Source organism: Acomys russatus, chromosome 5 (assembly GCF_903995435.1).
Source record: "Acomys russatus chromosome 5, mAcoRus1.1, whole genome shotgun sequence".
NCBI classification, from domain to species: domain Eukaryota; kingdom Metazoa; phylum Chordata; class Mammalia; order Rodentia; family Muridae; genus Acomys; species Acomys russatus.
Window position 1 is genome coordinate 58702150 of NC_067141.1, and position 18450 is coordinate 58720599.

The window sequence follows — 18450 nt, forward strand, 5'->3', positions numbered from 1 at the left end:
ACCAAGTGGAGACAGGCTTACCCTGCTGGCTACCAGGAGAAAAGCTGAGAAACAAGGCTTCTCATGGTGCTGGGTTACCAAGTGGGCTGCCAAGGGGAGCCAACTCTACCAAGCTGGCTACCAGGAGAAAAGCTGAGAAACACACCCTCTCATGGAACCAGGTGTCTAAGCAGGGTGCAAATTGGAGCCAGGTTTACCAAGCAGGCTACCAAGAGAAAAGCTGAGAAATGCGTGGAGCCAAGTTTCCAAGGAGGCTACCAAATGGAACCAGGTGTACCAAACTGGCTCCAGGTGGAGACTCTTATCTCCCCCACAAGGGACTGGAACATCTTCCAAGCTCCCCATATCTGGTAAAAGGTGGGAAAATGCACACTTATACATACATACACATATGCACACAGATACACAGACGTACACATATATGCACACAAACAGATAGATACACACACACTTGGTGGATGAATCAAACTTAAACAAGGTCCAAAACTATGTATTTTTTAATCTTAACCTATTAATAGCACCTAAGAAAACATTCTCTATGTAAGAAAATTGATTACCTCATAGGCACAAATTGCATACTACCCAAAACAATGCCCCTAGGAGGTATTCTTCAAGAAAGATTAAAATCATCACACAGTAGGAAATTAAAATAGGATTATTGATTATACATTTTTCTTTTGAAACATGTAAATAATTAAACATTTCCCATTTATCTGTCGCTCCATAAGTTTTTTTTCTTTTTTTTTTTTTATTGATTTATTCTTGTTACATCTCAATGTTTATCCCATCCCTTGTATCCTCCCATTCCTCCGCGCCCCCCCCCCCCCATTTTCCCATTATTCCCCTCCCCTATGACTGTTCCTGAGGGGGATTACCTCCCCCTATATATTCTCATAGGGTATCAAATCTCTTCTTGGCTACCTGTTGTCCTTCCTCTGAGTGCCACCAGGTCTCCCCCTCCAGGGGACATGGTCAAATGTGAGGCACCATAGTACGTGAGAAAGTCATATCACACCCTCCACTCAACTGTGGAGAATATTGTAACCATTGGCTAGATCTGGGAAGGGGTTTAAAGTTTACCTCCTGTATTGTCCTTGGCTGGTGCCTTAGTTTGAGCGGGACCCCTGGGCCCAAATCTGTCTATCATATTGTTCAACTTGTAGATTTCTAGGACCCTCTGTATCCTTTTATTTTGCTATTCTCCCATGCGTCTCTCATTTAGAGTCACAATAGGATGCCTTCCCCTCCGTCCCAGTTTCCTGGTAAGTGAAGGCTTTCGTGGAACATGCCCCTTGGGCTAGTATGCAGATATAAGTGAGTATATACCATTTGACTCTTTCTGCTTCTGGGTTAACTCAATCATTATGATCATTTCTAGCTCAATCCATTTATCCACAAATTTCAGGAATTCCTTGTTTTTAATAGCTGAGTAGTAGTCCATAGTGTATATGTACCATAGTCTCTTTATCCACTCTTCTACTGAGGGACACTTAGGCTGTTTCCATGTTCTGGCTATTATGAATAAGGCTGCTATGAACATGGTTGAGCAAATTTTCTTGTTGTGTGCTGGAGCATCTTCTGGGTATATTCCAAGGAGTGGAATAGCTGGGTCTTGAGGAAGCCCTATTCCCATTTTTCTGAGATAGCACCAGATAGATTTCCAAAGTGGCTGTACTAGTTTGCATTCCCACCAGCAATGAAGGAGTGTTCCTCTCTCCCCACATCCTCGCCAGCATGTGGTGTCGCTTGAGTTTTTGATCTTAGCCATTCTGATGGGTGTAAGATGGAATCTCAGAGTCGTTTTGATTTGCATTTCCCTGATGACTAAGGAGGTTGAGCATTTCTTTAAGTGTTTCTCAGCCATTTGATACTCCTCTGTTGAGAATTCTCTGTTTAGTTCCAAGCCCCATTTCTCAATTGGGTTGTTTGGTTTGGTGGTGTTTAATTTCTTGAGTTCTTTATATATTTTGGATATTAGACCTTTGTCAGATGTAGGGTTGGTGAAGATTTTTTCCCAGTCTGTAGGCTGTCGCTTTGTTCTCTTGACAGTGTCTCCTGCCTTACAGAAGCTTCTCAGCCTCATGAGGTCCCATTTATTAATGGTTGACATTAAGGCCTGGGCCGTTGGTGTTCTGTTCAGGAAGTTGTCTCCTGTGCCAATATGTTCCAGGCTCTTTCCCACTTTTTCCTCTAAGTGGCTAAGTGTCTCTGGTTTTATGTTGAGGTCTTTAATCCACTTGGATTTGAGTTTTGTGCAAGGTGACAAATATGGGTCCAGTTTCATTTTTTTACACATAGACCTCCAGTTAGACCAGCACCATTTGTTGAAGATGCTATCCTTTTTCCATTGAATGGATTTGGCTTCTTTGTCAAAAATCAAGTGACCATATGTGTGTGGATTCATATCTGGGTCTTCGATTTGATTCCACTGATCAACCAGCCTGTTGCTGTGCCAGTACCATGCTGTTTTAATTACTATTGCTTTATAGTACAGTTTGAAATCGGTATGGAGATTCCTCTGGAGCACCTTTTATTGTACAAGATTGTTTTAGCTATTCTGGGTTTTTTGTTTTTCCATATGAAGTTCAGAATTGAACTTTCAATGTCTTTAAAAAATTGTGTAGGTATTTTGATAGGGATTGCATTGAATCTGTAGATTGCTTTTGGTAGGATGGCCATTTTTACTATGTTAATTCTCCCGATCCATGAGCAAGGAAGATCATGCCATCTTCTCAGGTCATCTTCAATCTCTTTCTTCAGAGTTTTGAAATTTTTTTCATACAAGTCCTTCACTTGTTTAGTTAGTGTAACTCCTAGATATTTTATATTGCTTGTGGCTAATGTGAAGGGTGTGGTTTTCCTAATTTCTTCCTCTGCAAGCTTGTCATTTGTGTATAGGAAGGCTACAGACTTTTTTGAGTTAATTTTGTATCCAGCCAATTTGCTGAAGGTGTTTATCAGCTTTAGGAGTTCTCTGGTGGAATTTTGAGGGTCACTTATGTACACTACCATATCATCTGCAAATAGGGATAATTTGACTTCCTCCTTTCCCATTTGGATACCCTTGATCTCCTTTTGCTGTCTTATTGCTCTGACTAGAACTTCGAGTACTATATTGAAGAGATACGTAGAGAGTGGGCAGCCTTGCCTTGTTCCCGATTTGAGAGGAATTTCCTTGAGTATCTCACCATTTACTTTGATTTTGGCTATTGGCTTGCTGTATATAGCCTTTATTATGTTGAGGAAAGTGCCTTGTATCCCCGATCTCTCTAAAACTTTAAACATGAATGGGTGTTGAATTTTATCAAATGCTTTCTCTGCATCCAAGGAGATGATCATGTGGTTTTTTATTTTCAGTTTGTTTATATGGTGGATTACATTGATGGATTTCCATATATTAAACCATCCCTGCACGCCTGGAATGAACCCTACTTGGTCGTGATGAATGATATCTTTGATGTGTTCCTGTATTCGTTTTGCAAGTATTTTATTTAGTATTTTGCATCTATGTTCATAAGAGAAATTGGTCTGAAATTCTCTTTCTTTGTTGAGTCTTCATGAGGTTTAGGTATCAATGAGACTATGGCCTCATAGAATGAATTTGGTAATTTTCCATCCATTTCTATCTTTTGGGGTAGCTTGAAGAGTATCGGTATTAGCTCGCCCTTGAAGGTCTGGTAGAATTCTGCATTGAAACCATCTGGCCCTGGGCTTTTTTTGGTTGGGAGACCATCGATGATTGCTTCTATTTCTGTAGGAGAAATGGGACTATTTAGCTTGTTTATCTGTTCTTCATTCAATTTGGCAAGTGAAATTGATCAAGAAATCGTCCATTTCCCTTAGATTTTCAAATTTTGTGGCATATATGCCTTCAAAGTAGGATCTTATGATTCTTTTAATTTCTTCAGTGTATATTGTAGGATCTTATGATTCTTATGATTCTTTGAATTTCTTCAGTGTCTATTGTTATTTCTCCCTTTTCATTTCTGATTTTGTTGATTTCAATACTGTCTCTCTGCCTTTTAGTTAGTTTGGCTAACGGTCTGTCTATCTTGTTGAATTTCTCAAAGAACCAGCTTTTGGTTTTGTTGATTCTTTGGACTGTTTTCTTAGTTTCTAATTTGTTAATTTCAGCCCTGAGTTTGAGTTATTTCCAGGCGTCTACTCCTCTCGGGTGTTTCTGCTTCTGTTGTTGAATTGCAGCCTAAGAGCATGGTGATCGGATAGGATACAAGGTATTATTTCAATCCTCTTGTATCTATTGAGGCTTGCTTTGTGACCTACGATGTGATCAATTTTGGAGAAGGTTCCATGGGGTGCAGAGAAGAAGGTGTATTCTTTCTTGTTTGGGTGAAAGGTTCTATAGATATCTGTTTAGATCCATTTGACCCATGGCATGGTAATGATGTTTCTGTTTCAATGACTTATCCTTCAGTGAGAGTGGGGTGTTGAAGTCTCCCACTATTATTGTGTGGGGATCGATGTGTGGTTTAATCTTTCTTAGGAGATCTTTTACAAATGTGGGTGCCCTTGTATTGGGAGCATAGATGTTCAGAATTGTGATGTCATCTTGGTTGACTTTACCTTTGATGAGTATGAAGTGTCCTTCCTCATCCCTTTTGATTAATTTTGGTGAAAGTCTATTTGTTTGATATTATAATGGCTCGCCTGCTTGCTTCTTGTGACCATTTGCTTGGAATATTTTTTCCAACCTTTTACCCTGAGGTAATGCCTTTCATTATGGGTGAGATGTGTTTCTTGAATGCAGAAGAATGTTGGATCTTGTTTATCCCCCATTCAGTTAGTCTGTGTCTTTTTAATTGGAGAATTGAGGCCATTGATGTTTGAGAGATATTAATGACCCGTGACTGTTAAGAGTCTTAATTTTGATGTTGTTTCCAGTCGAGCGTTTGTGTAGTTGTGTTTTTGCCATGGGATAGTTATCTATTTCCTGGGTAGTTTTGGTTGTAGCTTGACCCTTTGGGATGGAGTTTTCCTTCTAGTACCTTCTGTAAAGCTGGATTTGTGGATAGGTACTGTTTGAATTTTTTTTTGTCATGGAATATTTTGTTTTCTCCATCAATGGTTATTGATAATTTTGCTGGGTAAAGTAGTCTGGCCTGGCATCTGTGGTCTCTTAGGGTTTGCAGGATCTCTGTCCAGGCCCTTCTGGCTTTTATGGTCTCTGCTGAGAAGTCGGGTGTAATTCTGATAGGTTTACCATTAAATGTTATTTGGCCCTTTTCCCTTGCACCTTTTAATATTTTTTCTTTGTTCTGCATGGTTTGTGTTTTGATTATTATGTGGCAGGCAGTTTTTCTTTTCTGGTCAATTCTATTTGGTGTTCTGTAGGCCTCTTGTATGTTTATAGGCATTTCTTTCTTTAGATTGGGGAAATTTTCTTCTATGATTTTGCTGAGAATAGTTTTTGGGCCCTGGAGTCTGATGTCTTCTTTTTCTTCAATGCCTATTATCCTCAGATTTCTTCTTTTCATGGTGTCCTTAATTTCTTGGATATTTTGTGTCAGGAGTTTTCCAGATTTGGCATTTTCTTTAATGGTTGATTCAATATCTGTTATTGTATCTTCTAGCCCTGAGATTCGTTCTTCCAACTCTTGGATTCTGTTAGAAAAGCTCACCTCTGTGTTGCTCACCTTCTTCTCTGAGGTCTCACGTTCTCGTTTTTCTTCTGTCTGTGTGTTTATCATTGAATCCATTTTCATTTTCAGATCTTGAACTGATTTTTTGATTTCTTTCATCTGATTTTTTGTATATTCCTGAGTTTCTTCCATTGCCTCTTTATAGGTCTTCAGAGCTTGAACCATTTTATTTATTTCTTTCATCTGGTTGTTTGCATTTTCCTGCAATTTTTCCAATTCCACTCTATGTGCTTCTTTTATGTCTCTTACCTGTTTGCCTGCGTCTTCCTGCATTTGATTACGAATTTTATTTGTTTCCTCCATTATCATCCTCATTACTAAGGATTTGAGGTCATTTTCTTGTATTTCCGTTGTATTTGAGTTCTCTGGGTTGTTTTCTTTGGGATAGCTGGAAACTGGAGACGCCATGTTATTTTGGGGTTTTTTGCGTATGCTTTTTCATTGTCCTTTAGACATCTTGCCATCTTTGTTTTTGTTGGGTAGCTTCCATAGTTGGATGGAGGGTGTCTGGTGACAGATTCACTTGTTTTCTCACGATTTCCCTAGGCTGGGAGCTGAAAGCTTCACTGGTGTGGATGTTAGGTGGTTAGCCCTGTTGTTCTGGTCTCTCACAGCCAGTGATCTTCAGCCCCCTTGTGCTGTAGATCCTGCAATTGTTCTGGGTCTCTGAATGAGCGTTGGGTCAGGCCAAGGTATCCACAGCCTTCTGTGTTCCCTGCCAAGTCCAGCCAGGAACACTGGGCCCGAACCACAGGCTGAACTCAGATGGATTCTCAGGGCCTGAACCGTCTGCCAAGCTCAGCTAGAGATTCTGAGCCCAAAATGCACACAGGGTCCAGCCAGAATTTTTGGGCTGGGACTATGCACCAAGCTCCGCTAGGGCCTTTTGGCCCAAAGTGCGTGTTGTGGTCAGTTATTGACTCAGGGCCCGAACTGACCACCAATCTCAGCCAGGAATTCTGGATTCAAACTGCACACTGTGTCCAACCAGAGTCTTAGAGCTGGTGGAACCGAGCGCTCTGTCCAGCCTGTGCCGCAGCAGGAGAACTGCGGCTGCTCTGAGTTAGTGCCAGTGGTGGAACCAAGTGCTCCGCCCAGACTGTGTCACCGCAGGGGAGCTGCCGCTGAGCTGAGGTGGTGCCTAGGATGGAACTGAGCACGCCACCAAGCCTACGCCACAGCAGGAGAACTGTGGCTGCGCTGAGTTAGCACCAATGGTGGAACCAAGTGCTCTGCCCAGACTTGTCACTGCAGGGGAGCTGCCGCTGAGCTGAGGTGGCGCCTAGGGTGGAACTGAGTGCTCAGCCAAGACTGCGCCACATCAGGAGAACTGCGGCTGCTCTGAGTTAGCCCCTGTGGTGGAACCAAGTGCTGTGCCCAGACTGTGTCACTGCAGGGGAGCTGCCGCTGAGCTGAGGTGCTGCCTAGTGTGGAGCTGTGCGCTCAACTAAGCCTGCGCCACAGCAGGGGAGCTGTGGCCACGCTGAGTTAGTGCCTCAGGCAGAATTGCTTACTAGGCTGGGCCAGTACCCGGGACTCTGGGGCCAAACTGTCCGCCGAGTCCAGTCTGGGTCCGAAGACTCCATGCAACCCAAATCCTGCCCCAAGTCCCCTCTCCCGTAGCAACTCCCACCAGCCACCACACCAATCGCCTCCACCGGAAGGCTATGAGCTGCAAACCTCAGCCACCGCTGCTGGTGCCGCTGGTTCTGCTGCCTCTGCCGCTGCCGCTCCGATCAGAGAAAATCCACGCTCCTCCCGTGTGCAGGGGCACGCAGGTCCTCCGCACCCTGGTCCCTCCGAACCGTGGAGGACTCCTGCTGCCGTGATGTTCGGACCTCGGTGTTCCTGGCTCAGAAATCTGTGCAATTCCCTGAATTGTTCACTGGAGCCTCCAAACGCGGTCCACACTGCCTGCTGCCATCTTGGATCCTCTCCATAAGTTTATTGTACCGAAAACAATGGTTCTTTTGTCATTGATTAAAAAAACTTAAGTAAGATACGTCTAGAGCAGCAAGGTTAGACTTATGCTTAGCTGAAGACAATTTGTATTTATCAAGTAACAGATCATCTATAAGACATGCTATTGTTGAAGTCTTGTTCAACTAAACTGTCTAATCATCTATTCTCTATTCTTATATTTTTAATAGAATTGTTCACTCTTTATTCATAAATCTACTTTTCACTGTGCATACCAAAACCTATGAACAGACCCTAGATCACAAGACCCAGAAAATCAGACCCAATTGGAATGAATGCCTTCTTTGATGATTAACTTGTCCCAAGCCTATTTTCTCTTTTGAATACAGGTGCATGCCTGTAATGCATGAAAGCTCGCTGTACTTCTTTTCTACCTATGCAGCCTTCATTGTTCTACAAGGCAGGGGGAAAATTCTACTCATATTTCTTCTACTCAATTTTATTATGTCTTTCTGGAAAAACAACATAAACCACCTCCTTTAACTTTCTACCAACTGTCCTAACATTCTAAAATTATTTCAATCAAATCAGGAATTATGTAAAAATAATGAATTGCTCTTAAAAGTATTAGTTTATGAAAATTTATCTTTATATTGATCTAATTGCCAAAATTTTTTGGCATGAAAATTGCTGTCTTCCAAGAGACACTCATCAGATTATATGCACTAAGGGTCTCCCCAAGAAAAATCACAACATGTCTGTGTAAGTGAGTAAAAACCACTATGACATGATTATATATGTACATATGAGTTGTGAAAAAGAGAAATAATGATATTTATCTTTCTAAACTTTGTATATTTTCCTTTGGTAATCTTTTTTTCATTTCCATCCACACAAAACACAATGCTCAATTTGGAGCCATAGTCTACCACACTTGTGAGGAAGGCCACATAATGAACTGGAACAACAGTTGGTGAGACAAATGTGTTCACACCTGAGGCTAAGGAGAACAGAATCAGCAGCATTAGCACCCAACACACAAGTGCTGACTGTAAATGTCATTGAAGCCACCTTTGCCACAGCACTGTGATTGGCCTCACATTCCTCACTGCTCCTTACCTGCTCTTTGTGTAAGATGTTCTTGTTCTTCTTTGTACTTAAGCCTTTCTTTGGAGCAGAAGGTGAACTGGGTTATTTTTCTTTCACGTTGTAAGTTCCTGATTTCTGGGTAACTTGGGCTTCTTGTTTCAGGGAACAACAGTAATAACATCACTGTCATCAGTGCTGAATGACAACAAGGAATTTCCCAACCCAGAGATGTTTGACCCTGGACACTTTCTAGACGGGGAAGGAAAGTTTAAGAGAAGTGACTACTTCATGCCTTTCTCAACAGGTAATACAAACTCATTTGCATGTGTCTGAATTATGGTTTCAGTTTTTATGATAAAAATACCAAGACCAAAATCAATTTTGGGAAGAAGGAGTTTATATTGTCTTACACCTTGTAGTCCAAATAGGAAAGTCTGGGAAGGAATTCAAGACAGGAACCTGGAGTCTGGAATGGATGGGGAGGCCAAGTAAGAGTTCTGTTCACCAGCTCCCTCATCTTGGTTTCTAATGAAAACCAGGACCACCAACCCAGAAGTAGAACTACCCATAGTGAGCTGGATTCTCTCACTCAAATCATCAATCATAAATTTTCCCCACATGTTTGCCTACAGGCTAATCTGTTCAGGCATTGCCTCAGTTGAGATTCTGTTCCCAAATGTCACTAGCTTGAGTTAAGTTAGCAGAAGATTAGTGAGCAAAAACTGGCCCAAGGGAAGGCATATTGAGGATGTTTTGAGACTCGGGAGCATGATTCCCAGTGCCCAGTTAAAACATCTCTGACAAGATGAAGAAGTGAGACTTTAGTTATCACAATCATTTGTGATAAGTTAAGAACACTAGAGTGTGTGTCATTTCCATTCCTTCTTTAGACACACCACAGAGACCCCAAAGCTCTTACTACTTCTTTCCATAACAGAAACTTCATTTAGCTTTTACTCACTCATAGATGAGATGTGATTGCTGTAAATTGACTCCTTGATTCTCCTTGCTGCTTTCTCACCTCCAGGCTCAGTTAAGCTGACAAAAGTTTTTACAACCACAGAAAAGCTTCAAACATCAAGTTCAGTCAGAAAAACAGATGAGTGAACATGATGATATATTTGGACTAACGCAGTGAGAGAGAATCACACACCAGTAGCCAAAAGGGCTGATAGCAACAGTTACTACATTCATATCCTCACCCCCTCACATATTAAGTATAAAGTGCAATAACATTCTAATTGATGACTTTGTGGCTGCAGCAAAGGGCATCACTGAGAGAGAACAGAAACAAGAAAATGTAGGGCATTTAAAAATGTGTTCTTAAATCTGCCCAATATGTTTTAAGCAAATACACTCCCACTATATCCTGCCAATCCTCCCATAAGCCTCAGAACAATTATCTCTCCTGAATTCATACACCCAATGAGTCTTCTAGGACTACAATTGTGCATATAGGTACAGAACTGTCCACTGGTGATTGGGTAACTAGCAGGGACCACATCCATGACTAAACTTGCTCTCCCTCTCAGTAGATGTCAGCTGCCAATAGTTCATCAGTTAGAGTGAGACTTTGTGAGAACTTGCTAGAATTTTGGCTGGGGTAGGCCATTTTTATAAAGGTAGGAATGGATGTTTGAAACATGACTCAACAGTTAACATAGCTTGCTATTGTTGAAAGGGCCTGGGTTGAATGCTCTGCACCCAATTTCTGTAGCTGTTGTTCTTTACATAACACCATATGCTACTTGCAAATTAAATGTGACCCACATTTGTCAGGTTGCCTATGTATCTTCTCACCCATCCATCCATCTAACCACCCATCCAAAAACCGAACAGTTTCTCCTAATCTGCAGTATTACTTAAAAGTTTTGTGTGTCTCAGGTTTCTACTTGTAAACAAAACATAACTTCCTCTTTGATATTTTTTCCACAGGGAAACGGATTTGTGCAGGAGAAGGCCTGGCACGCATGGAGCTGTTTTTATTCCTAACCACCATTTTACAGAACTTCAAGCTGAAACCTCTGGTTCACCCAAAGGACATTGATACGACCCCAGTGCTCACTGGATTGGCCTCAGTGCCTCCTGTTTTCCAGCTCTGCTTCATTCCAGTCTAAGGAACAGATACTTGCCCCCATCAGGGACACCACATGTGGTCACCCTAAGGCCTTCATTCACCTCTTTCTACAATTGACATCCTCTGCCTCTTCTTCATTCTTATGTCCTCTCCCTGATTCTCTAAGGTCCTGTGAACACACATTTCCACTATTCAGTTTCTACAGTCCCAGTGATGACATGTCACTGATTTCAAGCTAAATATGATTTCATTATAAACACATATTACAGTGTACTTCAGCTCAGTAATTCTACATTTCTTAATAATAAGCTTTTTATAGCTTTTTTGCATCTGTTCTTAGACATTTCTTCCAAATCAAGTAAGAAATGAAAGAAAAAGGAGTTTCAACACCTCCTTCTGGGGCACATAATAAGAAGTTTAGAGGACATAATAAGAGTGTGCCAGGGAAGGCAGCTCAGTAACCTGCTTGCCACATAAGCCCGAAGACCTAAATTTAATTTGCAGTACACATCTGAAAGGCAAGGCCTTCAGAGTGTGATTACTATGCCATTCCTGAGGTGAGAGAGATGGGAGGATTCCTTAAGCTTGTTGTCTATCTCATCCACCTAATTGGTCTGAGTTTTCAAGACTGGGGTATATTCTGAAGTTATGTTCCTTGTCCTGCAGACCAATTCAGTCATAGCTTCTTTTCATTGCCACAAGTCCTTATAAAGGTCGTAATGATGCAAAGTGTGTGTGTTCTATGACTGTACCAATTTCCTCCTGACACTTTGGCAGTTGTAAGTTCATCATCTGTAAGCTCTCACCTAAGAACTTGTAACATTAGTTCCTTTCTTCGGTGTTTCATTGGGTTGTAGCAAATTCTGGGACCAAGGCAGTGATCTGTGCTAGCTCCAGCCAAGATGTGGAGTCTACTTTCAGGTCTATGAAAGTGCAGTGGGCAGTTATAGTGGAAATTTATGGCTGCCAGGCTAATGTCTCACCAGAAAGGCAACACAAAGTAAGTAGACAAGTTGCAAAGGTTATGGAGTGTCACCATGACTGGATCAGTACTAATTTAGAGATCAAGTCATGGACCTAGTGTTCTTCTTTCCACTGCCACTGGCTAAGCACTGGAGAGTGGTAAAAAAAGTGGTACTCTTTTTTTTAAATTTTGTATTTTTACATGAATTTTATATTGTTACACATATATACAATAAACTTCCTGCAGCAAAGAGAAACATGAAACAATATATAAACATGAAATATATAAATGTTACATTCTTAGTGTTTTGCCTATTTGTATTTGGCAGCCTTGAGGAAAACATCTTTCCTATCTTGGTGCATCTAAAATATTGAACATAAATCAATATCTATCATATCTCATCATTATCAACTTAAAACATCTATCTAGACCTAAAAACATATTAACCCATAAATAACTAACTTAATTGTAAAACTAAACTATGTGGTCTTCAACCCCTTCAGAGACTTGAGAAGGAATAAAATTCAGTATGTGAGTATACCAGGAGTGCAGGTTAATAGATTTCCAAATGAGAAGATGACAGAGACGGTTGGTTCCCTGAAAATCAGCCAAAACTCTCAATAATGTTGGAACATCATCTTTAACCTTTTGTCCCAATATATAAGACAGAAATATTTGTGAGGCAGGAATTATTCAGAACTTGCTTACCCTGTCTTGGCAGAGTTTGGCAGTCAACACTTCTTGTATCCAAGCTTACCCCTCTTTAGGCAGAATTCTGTCTGTTGTAGAAACAGGGACATTTCTTTCAGTGGCTTGTTTCCCAAAATAGAAGTCATCTGCACAAGGAGGTTTTTTGATGCTCATCATGCTCTGTGAGGTAGGCTGGGTGTTATCAGGAGTTAACTTGTCTCATTGTCAGTGAATCTTTAAAGAAATAAAAACACCTTTAAATAAAATATTCTGTATGTCTCTGAGGCAAAGTCTTTATTCTTATGTTCTTGAATGTGGTTGCTCTCATAGTTACACTACAATTATGGATTCTTATCTGGCTTCCATACCTCTTTTTGCAACATTTTTTTATTATTATATTTCTATTTTATAGAATTATACATGTATAAAATAAACTACATAAGGAAGAAGAACCAAACATAATCAGGAATTATAAATGTTACATTCATAGTGATTTGCCTACTTTCATTTGGCAACCTTGAAGAAAGCGTCTTTCCTATCTTGGTGAGTATAAAATCCTGAGAGTAAATCATTATCCATCATATCTAATCATTGTCAACTTGAAACATCCACCTAGAGCTAAAAACATTTTAACCCACAAACAACTAAGCTTAATTGTAAGACTAAACTATCTGGTCTTTAACTCCATCAGAGACTTGAGAAGGAATAAAACTGAATTACGTGAATAAACCAGGAGTACAGGTAGTAGCTTCTGAAATGAAAAAATGACAGAGACTGTTTGCTGCCTGAATAGTCACCCAAAATTCTCTATAACATTGGAGCATCATCTTCAGCCTTCTGGCCCAATATATCTGGCAGATATATTTAAGAGGCAGAAAGTATAGTTAGATTAGGTCTTCAAATGTTTCAGAGACCTACAGAACATGACATGTAAAGATATTTTTATTATTTTAAAGATTCTTTGACAACAAGACAAATTAATTCCTGGCAACATCCAGCCTGCATCAAAGAAGATGATGAGCATCAAAGATCCTCCTTATGGAGATGGCTTCAAATGCAGCAAACTAGCCACCGGGAAAAATGTCCTTGTTTCTGCCACAGACAGTTGTGTCTAAACATGGGCAAGCTTGGATTTAGGCAAACCCAAAGGCCAACATCTTCCAGGACAGGATAAGCTTCCAAACCCCTGGAGAAAGATAATTTGGTCTAACAATACTTTCTCAAAAACTTTGTGTGCCAAAGTGTGACCTTATTCATCACTCTTTGAGAAGTTGTCTAAGTATGTTGAGAACTGCCTACTGCAACTGTAATGCTTAACAGATTGATGAAAGAATTAAATAAAAGGTTAAAAACACCCAGTTAAAAAATTAGATTAATGTTTTCATTGATCCGTCTTTGTCTTTGACCATATGTGGTTATTCTTTCCCTTTTGCTCTTTAGACACTTGCTCCTGTTTTCCATACTGTCCATTCCGTTGGGGATACTCTGACATCCTTTTTATGGTTTTTCTTGGAATATTTTTTTAAATTACATTTATTTTTCTAGGGAAGCTCTTTAAATATTAACGAGGGACTTCTTAATCCAGGATTTAAAATGTCATTTTTTCAGACTCGTTTTCCTGTCACCATGGTCTACACTAAGCAGTACTCTGAACATAGCATAGTACTTGCTATAGGAAGGTGTTAAGTTTTAGGCCCCATAGGATAGCATATTAATTGTTAAGCAAAAAAAAAGACACCCTAAGTTCCAGTGATTTTAGGAAGAAGAGTTTACCATGGGTCCTATTTGCTTTAGTGTATTAGTGACAAAGGGTGTGAGTGGAGAGAGGAAAAGGCAAAGTAAGACTAGTGATTATTGATAATGAAAAATAGTGATTGAAATACAACTAGAATAATGGAAGGAGGGCAAAAGCTACTGGTAGATGTGGAAGTGTTTTTCTAAGTGTAAAGTGAAGCAAGAAAGGTAAAGAAATAAGTGAATAAAGACAGAAATAACAAAGAAATTAAAGTTGTACATGAAATCACAGAATGTGTGTACACAACATGTCAAAACTTATGGGAAACAATGAGAGGAGTGTTAAAAGTGTATAACACTGTCTCTATAAAAAAAATTTGTAGAGATTTTCTAGTAGCAACTTAACACCACACCTCAAAGCTCTAGAAAAAAATTATTCACACACAAGAGAAGATGATTGCAAGAAATAATCAAGCTGAAATCTAAATTCAATGAAATAGAAACAAAAGAATATTACAAAGAATTTATTAAACAAAGAGCTTATTTTTTGAGGAAATCAACTAGCTACACAAACCCTTATCGAATTTAACTTAAAAAGAGAGAGAGAGAGAGAGAGAGAGAGAGAGAGAGAGAGAGAGAGAGAGAGAGAGAGACAGAAACAAAGAGAGAGACGGAGAGACAGAGACAGAGACAGAGACATAGAGACAGAGACAGACAGGCAGACAGACAGAGACATAGAGACAGAGACAGATAATCAAATTAACGAATTAGAAATAAAATGGGGGCACAACAACAGACACTAAGGAAATATAGAAAATCATAAACACATACCTTTAAAACTCATTCTTTACCTTATTGGGAAATGTAAAAGAAATAAATATTTTTCTCTATATGTACAATTTATGAAAGTTAAATGAAGATCAGATAGACAATTTAAGTAGAATTATAACTTCTAATGAAATGGAAGGCATCATTCAAAATATCCCAAGGCAAGATGGTTTTATTGCAGAATTCCAGCAGACATTCAAAAATGAGTTAACACCAATAGTTATCCAATTATTCCACAAGTGAAACAGAAGGAGTGTTGTACCATTCACTCTATGCAACAAAAGTACCCTGATACCCAAACCACAAACATTCAGAAAAGTAAACCAATTACAGAACAATCTCCCTTATTAACAAACATTCAAAAATATTCAACAAAATATGTACAGAATGAATCCAAGTACACATCAAAAAGACCATGCACATTTTGCATGTGTCTGGGGTTTTTGAAGACCTTGTCTTTCTATAGAGTCTACCTGCTGTACCTAAAGTGTATATTCCTGTGATAAAGTAGGCTAGCAATAGACATGATCATGATTTCATCTACTAACCTTTAATTTGTATAACTTACGTATCCTAAATAGCTTGATAACACTTTCAAGCATTGGAGGTGAACCTTATATTATAATTGAGTTATACGGGTACAATAATTCATATTATAATATATATATATACATATATATGTATACATATATATTATGTGTGAAGAATAATCTTATATTTGAATTCTATACCACAGTATGTAGAACTTATTTGCATCTATATACAAAATTCTAAGCAGTGTATTAAAAAATATCTTATGAACGACAATTGAGGCATTAAGTTGAGGAGCAGATTCACTAATCTACTTTTTGATCTATCTTCCCTGTACATTTCTATATACCTCCTTCTTTCTTTTCAACCATTTTCTCCAAACAGGATGTCAATGTCCAGTAAGTTGTGACGAATGCATCCTGCCAGTCTTATTCCAATGTCAGTGTCTGGTTGTTTTCTTCTGAAAGCATATAATTTCTCACAAGTATTATACAGTCTTAAAACCCCCCAGAGAAATGCAGAATATGACATTTAAATGTTTTTATTACTTTAAATATTCATTGACATGGGACAGGTTAACTTCTGGCAATACCTAGTCTACCTTAAAGAATATGATGGCATCATAGAACCTCCTTATGGAGATGACTTCAACACTAAGAATGTAACATTTATATAATTCCTGATTGTGTCATGGTTTTTCTTGCCATTGTTATAATCTATTTTATAATGAGTAGTAATATAAATGTATATATACAAATGAAATAATATGAATAATTAAAAAATAAAAATAAAAAGACCATCCATTGTGATCAAGTAGGGCTTAACCCGGAAACTCAGGGATGGTTCAATACATAAAAACCATTTACATAAACTGAAAGACAGAAAAGTCACATTATTATATGAAAGAAAAAGAGCCTTGACAAAATGCAACACCTATTTACGACAAAAGTCCTAGATAGATTGGGGATACAAGATATATATGCACTACAGCATAATCAAGGCATTTTACAGCAAGCCTAAGACAACATCAACTTTAACAGAAAGAAGCTCAAAACAATTTCACTAAAATCAGTGATAAAAATAGGTTGTCCACTCTCTCGATATCTACTCAATATAGTATCTTATGTCTTAGCTAGAAGAAAAGGACAGCTGAAGGAGTAAAATGGAATACAAAAAGGAAATAGAAGTACCATTATTGGCAGGTGATATGGCTCTACACACATGCTATCCTACCGCAAATATATTAAAATATTGTGATAATTCTAACCAAACAAGTCAAAAGGTTGTATGATAATAATGTCAAGTCTTTTAATCAAAAATTGAAGAAAATATCAGAAGATAGAAAAATCTATCATGTTCATGGACTGGGAGAACCAACACAGTAAAGTAGCCATTCTTCCAAAGGAAACATTTAGATTCAATGCAATCCCCATCAAAATTCTAATACAATTCTTCTCAGACCTTGAAAGGGCAGTTATCAACTTCAAATGAAAAAAAAACCTCAGAATAGCTAATAAAAATCTTGAACAATAAAAAACTTTTAGTAGTATCATCATTCCAGATTTTTAGTTGTACTATAGAGATACAGTAATAAAGTCTACATTGTATTAGCATTAAAAACAGACATGTTGATCATTGGAATCAAGTTAAGATGCAGACATAAACCTACACACATGTGAACTCCAGACTTTTTAAATAAAGAAGCCAGAGGTATACAGTGAAGACAAACTATTTTCAACAAATTGTGGTAGTCAAACTAGATGTCTGCATGTAGAAGAATGCAATATATATCCATATTTAGCATGCAGAAAAAAACTCAAGTCTATGTGGATAAAAGACCTCATTATAAAACTACATACACTGAACCTGAGAGAAGAGAAATGAGGGAATAGCCTTAAACACATTGGCATATGAAAAAACCACATGAACAGAACACCTATAATATAGGCAATAAGATCAACAATTAATAATTAATAAATGAGACCTAATGAAACTGAAAAGTATCTGTAAGGCATAGGATACCATCTATCTTAAAAGTTGCTACCTACATAAAGGGAAAATATATTTTTTTTTTACCAAATTCACAACTAATAGAGGACTAAATCCAAAATATATTTTTAAAAACCCCTGGAAACCAGATATCAAAAATATGAAATGATGCATTTTCAAAATGGTGTACATCTCAGATGTGATGGTGCACAATTTTAATCCCAGTACTCGGGGAGGAAGAGATAGGCATATTGCGGTGAGTTCTAGGCCAGTCTTGTTTACAAAGTGAGTCCAGGACAGCCAAGGCTACACTGAAAAGCGCTATGGCAAAAAAAAAAAAAAAAAAAACCAGAAGAAAAACAAAACAAAATTAAGTGATCTCTGTGTGTGTGTGTGTGTGTGTGTGTGCGTGTGCGTGTGCGTGTATTATCTGTATATATATTCTGTGTATGTGTATAGATTATGTATGTGTATATTCTCTGGATTAGAACTGATGGTTACCTATGGGGGTTCCACTGATGGTAACAAGCATGGGCCAGAACTGCTTGTAACTGGTAAGAAATTCTGAACACAGAAAAAGGATAAACTGAGAAGGCCTACTACTTATCAGTATGTAAACTGATACTGCTGTTTCTAGATGGTGGTGGCAAACACCTTTAATCCCAGCACTCAGGAGGCAGAGGCAGGTGGATTGCTGTGAGTTCAATGCCTGCCTGGTCTACAATGCCAGTCCAGGAGAGCCAAGGCTACACAGAGAAACCCTGTCTTGAAAAAACCACCACCACCACCAACAACAAACAAACAAATGATAGTGTTGTTAAAGAAATAGATGAAAATTATTTATCCCAAATAAAATGTATAAATTTGTGGGGATGTACAGCAATGTCAGTCAGTCACCAATTACTGCTGACTGTGTTGTAGGTAATGGAAATAGCCAAGACTCTGGGTTACTAAACATCTACAAATTA

The 18450-nt window shown here is 38.7% G+C and overlaps 1 protein-coding gene across 31 annotated transcripts in view; it reads left to right on the forward strand.

Moving 5' to 3' along the window:
* The window catches only part of LOC127189541 (cytochrome P450 2C50-like), a 231917-nt gene that overhangs the window by 25013 nt on the left and 188454 nt on the right, over positions 1–18450 (forward strand). For 3 of the 31 annotated variants that reach the window (XM_051146447.1, XM_051146450.1, XM_051146448.1), the window contains exon 8: positions 8832–8973. The exons of 26 other annotated variants lie outside the window; for them this stretch is intronic. In XM_051146447.1, the coding sequence (XP_051002404.1) occupies positions 8832–8973 (142 nt within the window). Of the gene's footprint in view, positions 1–8831; positions 8974–10604; positions 10881–18450 lie in introns of those variants that run through there. 2 more of the 31 variants (XM_051146431.1, XM_051146457.1) reach the window with 1 other exon arrangement.